The 8,690-nt window shown below is 36.3% G+C and overlaps 1 protein-coding gene across 2 annotated transcripts; it reads right to left on the bottom strand.

Annotated features, from left to right (window-relative positions):
- Positions 1-257: 257 nt before the first annotated feature.
- LOC148999979 (putative xyloglucan glycosyltransferase 5) lies at positions 258-4,953 on the bottom strand. 2 transcript variants are annotated; one of them, XM_089140374.1, is made up of 6 exons: positions 4,837-4,950; positions 3,422-4,214; positions 2,900-3,208; positions 2,521-2,811; positions 2,323-2,436; positions 258-2,231 (listed from the first exon to the last, which is right to left on the bottom strand). In XM_089140374.1, exons 2-6 carry the CDS (start codon positions 4,145-4,147, stop codon positions 1,590-1,592), a joined length of 2,082 nt encoding a protein of 693 aa, XP_088996500.1. In that variant the 5' UTR covers positions 4,148-4,214; positions 4,837-4,950; the 3' UTR covers positions 258-1,589. The 2 variants fall into 2 exon arrangements, with proteins under 2 accessions (XP_088996500.1, XP_088996499.1); XM_089140373.1 differs by having other exon boundaries at positions 3,422-4,953.
- Positions 4,954-8,690: the final 3,737 nt, after the last annotated feature.

Here is an 8,690-nt window from a genome sequence, read left to right as displayed (position 1 = left end):
AAGAGACAAATCTTGAGGAGTCCGGATCCTCACCCCGTCGGGGGAGCACAGATTGCTCCCTGACGGCTTCCCAACCACACAAACACGTGGGGCCCATTGGTGAAAATTTGAAGTTTTTATTATTTTTTCAAAAAGTGTTTTTCACCTGTGGGCCCCACTTATTTGTGTGGTTGGAAAAGCGTCGGGGAGCAGTCTGTGCTTCCCCGATGGGGCGAGGATCCGGACTCAATCTTTAGGGGGGGTTGGAAATTGAATTACTTCCGACCATACTATGGTAAGTTTATGTAAGTTTATTTTTTATTTTGCTTCTTAATGACACTGAAGTTCATTTATTTACTTGTCAGTGAGTTAAAAATTACAATGCATGTGTTTCTTAATTAGAATGTTATTTCTGTTAATGTTTTACCATCATATGCAATTATGTTCATCTTCCCCTGCCTATGTATAGATGCTTTACATGCTCATGTAAATAAGTATGTTTTGAATTTTAGTCAAATTCTTCTTTCTCAAGAAACTTAATGATTTTTAAACTATCTTCTTTTGTATAAGGAGGTTACTTGAGTTTGTTACACCCTAATGGTCTTTTTACTTATTGTCTTTAGGTGTGAATAAATTGATGTTCCAATTAGATGTATTCATGGAACAAAAAATGAAGAATATTAAAAATATTATCGTGCCCTTTTAAGGACGAGTCCTTCACTGTTTTCTTTATTCACGTACATAAAAACTTTCAGTCTATATAATTAGATTCATGACATTAGTTCAATCTAACAAAATCCTATTTTGTAGGTAATTAATAGAACCTAACACCGCTGTTTTCCCAAAAATTTCTTTTTTTGATCTCACTTACAAAAACAGTCATGTTCCTCATTTGTTTTCATATTATAGAGAATTGGCACCCTTTGCCTTGTCAATGTAATATCACCTTCACAACAAAAAGTGACCAGTTTGTAAATCACCTATAAATACAGAACAGACCAGTTTTTCTGGATCAGGTCCAAAGATATGACCCAGGCCAATATCAAGTGGTTGGATATATCACTCAGAAGAAGCCAAGCAAGAAGGCAAGAGCAAGAGAATAGGTCATGAAAGTGAGACTTGGGCAAACATACAAACACTTGCTATACATTTTTAAATATGATTTTCAAATTGAGAACCAGACAATCAAGTAACCCTCATCACCAAGTTTTGGACATTAACTACAAGATGGCCTCAATCTGAATTAGAAAACCACACTGTAGCATGAATACAGAAAAGACTGCTCCTACCTGTAGGTATCATCAACTTCAATAGTTGAATATGGCGAATCAAAGAAGAATGTTTATGTAACAGCTGCCCCAAAAAAAAATTAAAGTGGAAAGAATAATGTATTTATGGAGATGAGCCACTAAGTATTCTCTTTCTGCACTTTAAACAGGACAAAAAGGAGAAACTTATTAATTGGCTTGGAGAGTCCTCCATAACCTAGCCTACTGTTTGCAAGGGCAAGGACTGAATGAACTTCTTCTTGATCCTGAACTGTCATCAAGGATATTCTGCCACAATTCATAACAGAAAGTATTAAGCATTAGGTTTTCTGTTCTTTTTTATCAACTCATTTGCTCCCCAATTAGGTCGAGGCCCACGAACAGGAATGAGACTCCTTGGAAGAGTAGGAAGTAGAAATGGATTCCTTGGGCTGACAATAGGCTCCTGACTGATGCAGTGAGTAAGAGGAAAGCAAGGGCCAACTCTTTCTTATATATTTTATTGACCTTCTTAGCAGGTGGGGCTGGTGCTGCTTGTTCCTTCAATTTGTTCAACTCAGGAAGTTCACTCTCAGAAGCTCCTCTTTGTATTTGTAGTTGATTGATGGTCTTTGATTCACTTTCTGCAATGGTCAGGAGGTCTGACTCTGAAGACCTACCTGCCTTCTTTGTGACAATCCACTCATATGAACTTCCCAACTGGAACAATCCTGATACCATGGCATTGAATTTGGTCACAGACATAGTGTTCTCAAACAAGAGATATGGGACAATAAATGGGAAAGATTTTGGGGCTGGAAGAATATTAAGGAAAGACATGAAGACGGGAATGTAACAGATGACCCAAAGCGGAAGCTCAGCTTCAGGAACAAACATTGTTAGAGGAAGAATAATGCAGAACAATGTGAATGAATAGAATGGGAGGATCAGCTTCCTCAAGAGAAAGAATAGTAGAATTAAGTTTGATTTCCTCCAGAATGATATCTGCAATGATATGATATAAAGGTAACTCAGAAACAATTTATCCAATCTTCAATACGAAGGAAAAGGTAAACACTTAAATAAACCTAACTACCTTTGACGTTATTATGGCTGGAAGACACAATCGAAAAAGTTGCATTGGACCAGAATGCCACCTATGTTGCTGTTTCCTGTAAGCTTCATAAGACTCAGGAACTTCACAAAGAGCCTGAAATCGGTAATATCATTCAAGGATCAATCAACAAATTGCAAAAATCATGGGACTACATTCAACTACGAAAACAAAGATTACCTTCACATCATTAAGAAATATGAACTTCCAACCATTAAGATGAGCACGAACAGCTATGTCCATATCCTCTACAGTAGTCCTTTCAAGCCAGCCCCCTGAATCTTCCAGGGCTTTGATTCTCCACACACCAGCAGTGCCATTAAAACCAAAGAAATTTAAGAAGATCCCATTAACCTGCTGCTCTACCTCAAAGTGGAAAGACAGATTAATGTTTTGGAGGCGAGTCAACAAGTTTTCATCCTTATTCACAAAAGCCCAACGAGCCTGAACCAACCCCAATTCAGGATTGCCCTGCAACACAAAATGGAACCAGTAAACTAAGTACAGCACAATACTTGTTTGACGAGTAATTCATTCAATTAAACAGAGTTTTACCCACCTTAAAATGTGGAACTGTGAGTTTAAGGAAATTTGGGTTTGGTTGAAAATCTGCATCGAATATCGCAACAAACTCATAATTCTTTACATAATCACAACTCATTGCAGACTTGAGATTCCCAGCTTTGTAACCAGTTCTAACCAAGCGATGGCGATAAACAATGTTGATACCAACTTGGCTCCACTTTGACACTTCCCCTCTGATTAAGCACATGATACTCTCATCATTAGAATCATCAAGAACTTGGATCAGTATACGGTCTCTTGGCCAATCAAGCTGGCAGACTGCGGAGATAGATTGCTCATATACCTGAAGAGGGCTTATGTTAGACTTGTTACTTAACATCAGCACTGATACGAAGCTGGAAAAATTTGTATGGCTGTGCTTAGAAGTTTATTCTATGTGTGTCCTCATACCTTTTTACGTAATTTCAAGTAAATAAATCATTATATCTTATGAATAAAAGAGAACTCAAACACTGTCCAAAAAAGTAGCAAAACAGGATGGGTACGAGTGACTGACCTCCATCTCATTACACATGGGAATTTGTACAAGAACCATAGGGTATTCATGGCTGAAGCCCTCAACATCATCTGACTTGAATGGATCCCCTTCAATTCTGGGCTTAATTCTCTTGTACTTGATCCAGAACATTCCCAGACATAATATCAACCGGTCCAAGGACTGGATAATGAAGAGAGCGACACAAAAATTGGAGAGTGTTTGAATTGGGGGTGCAATGTAGTCGGCTCTGAATTTCAACCAGGCAACATAAACCATGTGGAACCAACCCTGGATCTCAGCCGTCTGGGGAATGTGCAAATTGGAGTTCTGGAAATAATGCCAGCCCCTGAAGTGGGCAACAACCTCAAAAGCCAGAACTGCCAAGGAAATCATTAAGAAGCTTCGGATGAATCTGAACAGCATTCTCCCCCTAATAGACTTGTCACCACTCTCCATTGCTACTCCTTGCCCAAAGATCAACCTTCTGTTAATGGTTCCTAGCAGAGCCCAAAGCAGGTTTCCAAGCCAGGAGACCCAGCCAACTGCTCTATGAGCCTTGAGGAGCAAAACCCAAGTGAACTGCTTCCTGTTCTTGCCTTTATCCTTGTCCACCAGCGGAATTGGAACATCCGGATCATCTACCTCCACAACAGAGTAGTTCGGATTCTCCATGGTTACAACAACTGGAGTTCCAATCCTCGTATCCTTAGCCCACCAAGCAGAAAAATCAACTCCTGGAGCCATTTCCTCAGTCAGGTGGACTGGCAACTCACAGAAGAAGAAACTTTTCCCTAACCCACGGAGCAGAACCCTGTAACCACGAAATTTCCAAGAAATCTTCAAAACCTAGAACCAGTAGATCTCGAATACAAGTAAACCGTGACAACCCATTTGAGGTTGCAATACAGAAAACCAGATCCCCCAGTTAAATCCTTAAAATCCCATTTCATACCCTCTCGCATTCCAGCTCCAATGCAGGATGTAAAGGGCAAAAAGAAGCTGAAGGGTTTTCTTTCTTTGAAGGCTTTAAGGCTACTTAAGCTAGAAAAACACAAAAATGGAGGAAGGAATCAACAATTATAAAGTTCTAAAACATGAAGCTTCCCATTAACCTACTAGTTTCTACCAGTGAGTGAAGTGGATTTGATTCCGACAGTTCTGCTCCTAACTAAAACAACTGTAGCCGTAACACAGACGTAAAGAAATATTTAAAGAACATAAACTATACTCCTCAGCACCGACAAGGTATGCAGAAGCAACACTGAATCTCTTAAACTAAAACACTTTAGGGTTTTAGATATGGAAGAGAATTACAAGTTGCAGAAGATGAAAATAGGTAAACAAGACCAAATGATCAATGATTAAATTAATTGAAGAAATTTGTGCTAAAATATACAAGAGATGCGTTGAGACTTGAGAGAATAGTCACAGACAATGCCGATCCCAACTGACATGGATCTTCACCAAATCTAAACTCATATGGAGAAGCATCACCTCCATTTCAGCTACCTTCACAACCAGTTCCTTGTAAATATGCCCAAGAAATCTTAAAACCAGCTTATCATAGATTTTTGCATAGTAAAATTTAGAAGTACATTCTATTTTTCAACATTCTAAATTTTAAGTCTTACTATTTTATGATTAATTGTGAATTTAAGTCTCATGGGTCCCATTATTATTTCTCACTCTTTAGTCTCTTCACCCAGTCTGTCTGTAAGATCATCTTTCTACACTCACAAAGCTCAGATAAACTCTCTTGACATTGACAGATCTTGTGAGTGTCAGGCCTCAATGTATGCCTTATGTAAGTGTGACAAAACAATCTAACGGACAAGTTGAGTGAAAAAAAAATCTATACTTATCAATCTTACATTTGCATTGCATCTGTATAAAACTCGAATGGAGATACGAAACATGTAGCAATAGAGATAATGCTAGAATATTCTTATGTGTGCAACTCTATGTCACTTTTTCCACAATTTTTTCAAATCTTCCAGTTCGTTCCATTGTACTTTACCAAACTCATATATATTTCAATGGACCAAATTACCCTCAATTGAAATAAGACAAAGAAGCTTGATCAGCTAGAAAGAAGCTTTCTTTTCATCATCATGAGATAATTCATAAAGACCAAAACCATAGGCCTAAGTAATGGAAAAGAGGAAGCAATGTGGAAGATTAGAAGTTTAAATCCAAAATCATTTTGATATTAGTGTCTTATATAGGAGGTCACTATCACTGTGCTAGAAATATGTCCACTTATTAAAACAAAGATGTGCACACACAATAAAATAAATTACAAAGAGAATAAACATATTAGCTCTTACAAACTTAGGGGTACATGTAATTTTCTCAAAAACAAAGGAAAATTGAAAAAACGAGAGTTGTTATGAGCAAATGGCATGGAAGAATAAGTCAATGATACGATGCATACATATAATGGATGGAAAAGTTATTTAACGTGAAGAATGTCGCAAGCCTAGAGGATGATAGGAGGTGGCTGGGGTGATGAAAGCTGTGGAAGGATGAAGTTCAAATGCAATACTTACTTTATCTTTCTACATTTATATAAGAAGTGACTATTACCACTGTATCAGAAGCACATCCACTGTTTTATGATCTTAAATGTTCTCTGATTGTGACATGAGAGAAGCTATATTACTTGAAGCTATATTATTGTTAGTGGTTGCTCAAAAATATAATGTAAGTTAGTATGTGTGAGGATTTTTTTAAGGCCCGTATGGCTTTGAAATTAATATATTAGGTAGGACTAAGTCATCAAATTAATGTTATTTTTTATTGACATTAATTATTCCAAGTTTCCAACCATAATTCTCATTGACAAGTTATCTTATCCAATGCTTCCCTTTCATGTGTTTGGATCATGAAGTAGAAATTAATTTGACAGTTGAAAACCTAAGTTTTTATAATAATTAATATAAGTGGTGTTCTTGAATTTATTAGCATAAATCATTTTAAAAATATTTTAGGTAGTAATATTTTATAAATAAATAATTATTGTTGCCCCTTCCTAGCCATAGGGGTGCAAGTTTGATCCTAGAAACCTTGACTTGCCCTCTCTTATTTTGAGTCTGAATAGGGCCTCGGCTCAAAATTTTAGTTTTGAAGACAGGTAAAGGCCAAAATGTTCTAACCCTGAATTAGGGCCAAAGGTGACCTAGTTTAAGTGTTTGTTCCACTTGGCTTGTCTCGTTCCATCCTTGATTTTGGTCCTTATCATGACCCTGATTTTAGTCATTATCATGACCTTAATTTTGACCATGATTTTTGTGTTCAAAGTAACCATATGAATTTATAAAATTTTTAATTATTTTATAGAGAAGAAAACAGTATGAGGTTTGTTGTTTTATATTTTTATTAATTTTATTCTGATATTCTCAGTTTGTTTTACTTTATATTAGATTTAATAATATTTAAAAAAAAATCTATTGCTTATTCATTTTTTTATGTACTATATAATTCAAATTCAACAATAGATTAGATTAGAAGAATACTTTTTTTCTCCCAATTATTCATATAATTAAGATATTATTGACATCAAAAAATATAGAAAAGGTTGGAAGTTATGTTGCTTTTTATTTTCTTTATATCAAGCAATATAGATTTAACAAAAGTTTAGATTATGAAAATTCTATTTTTCTGGTGTACATCTAATTAATATATGATCATAGCAGATTTAATAATAATAATCTGAATTTTTTATTTATTTTTCTTTATCTTTTATTTTCAAATTAATAAGAGTGTGGTTTTTGGAGGTGTCATTGTTCAATTCAAACTCTTCTTTTTGACTTAATTAAGATAATTTTTATATTACAGTTGCTAGTTTAGGGCTGGGGTTAGAGCCAACCTGCCTTGGCTCGATCACGGACACTTAGGGTAGGACAGGGACAAGCTTGGCACGTTAGGACGACTTAGAGTTAGATACAAGAATTTTAGGTCATGAATTAAAATCAGGACGGGAATAAATTTTTTTATAAGCATTTAAGGCTGGAATTAGGTTTAAAAAAACCGGCCCCAGCTCGTCTCTGTTGCAGCCCTAACTATCCGACATTGATGCTGTCATGCATGACTCACCATCTCATCATTCCACATTTCGTATGCTTATTTGCAATGTTCATGGCCTTGCCAATGCTGACGTGGCAATTTGAATAATATAAATAATATCTACAAATCAGACACCGTATCCAACAGCCACGTGAATTTCACCAAGCATTGGTTCATGTAAACGTATATTGAGACATTCTGGGTCCAAGCAGTCAACCCGCCTTTTGTTTCTTTTCCAACATTTGAAACATGGAATGTCTCATTTTGATACCAATCCAACGGTTGATGATGAGATTCTTTACATAAGAATGATTTCATTTAATTAAATTTAATTACCAGTGGATTTGGTAGGAGAGAGCTTTCGTCTCAATGTCACACGAGTTAAACTAGCTTTTTAATGGCTTGACAGGATATGAGCTCGACTTTCATCAAAATGACATGTACTTGTCTCAACATCATATCTAATGGTTGAAATCTATTTATAAGTCACAACACATAGTTGTGATTAAATTAAAAACAAAAATAATGTGACTTGTAAATGAACCTCAACCTTTTGATGTAATGATTAGACACATGTCATACATCTACAAGAAAATGGATGGTCTATTTTCTTGTCAGAAATGGACTGGATATTAGTCCCTTGACTCTTATATAGAAGACAAAAAACCCAGGGTCTTTTATTTGCTCCAGAGGATGTTAAGCCTGCAATAATCAAAAAGTTTCTAGTAATTAGCATTTTCCAATCTGGAAGAGAAGAGATTGAGTTCTCTTCAGTTTGTGTATTGGAACTGGGCCTAGAACCAGAGTAATTGCAAGACCCCAAAATGAGGTAAATATTGTTTTGTAGGCTCTAGGAAACCTTGATAGACCAACCTTTAGGATTGAATATGTGTGTTGCTTGATTCCATCTCCTTTAAGATTTGAGATGAAAATGGTGGGTAGGGTATCCCCTTGCATGAGGGTAGTATTTGGTAGTTGTGATCTCTTTATAGTGATAAGCAAGCACTAGATTAGCTCTAAGGTTGTTGAAGCATATTGGAGTCATCTCATGCCATCTCGTCGTCATTAAGGGTGTATATTTTGCCTTGATGACCTAAACCCACCTTGACTTGCTCTGAGCATGAATAGGGCATGGACTAGATTAGGGATAAGGCCTTGACATAGCCCAACACAACAAACCCACCTAGATTTTAACCATGACATCATACCTTGATTTTATAGT

Source organism: Hakea prostrata, chromosome 11 (genome assembly GCF_041222555.1).
Source record: "Hakea prostrata isolate BN-2017 chromosome 11, UWA_Hpros_2, whole genome shotgun sequence".
Classification (NCBI taxonomy): domain Eukaryota; kingdom Viridiplantae; phylum Streptophyta; class Magnoliopsida; order Proteales; family Proteaceae; genus Hakea; species Hakea prostrata.
This window is presented reverse-complemented; position numbering and strand designations above follow the sequence as displayed.

Bases quoted from the DNA above. Each gene is read 5' to 3' on its own strand.
- LOC148999979 (XM_089140373.1), bottom strand. From the start codon at position 4,147: ATGGCTCCAGGAGTTGATTTTTCTGCTTGGTGGGCTAAGGATACGAGG. The intron at 2,812-2,899 runs GTGGGTAAAACT...TTTGTGTTGCAG, and splicing joins TCACAGTTCCACATTTTAAG to GGCAATCCTGAATTGGGGTT. The intron at 2,232-2,322 runs GTAGTTAGGTTT...ATATCATTGCAG, and splicing joins CAGCCATAATAACGTCAAAG to ATATCATTCTGGAGGAAATC.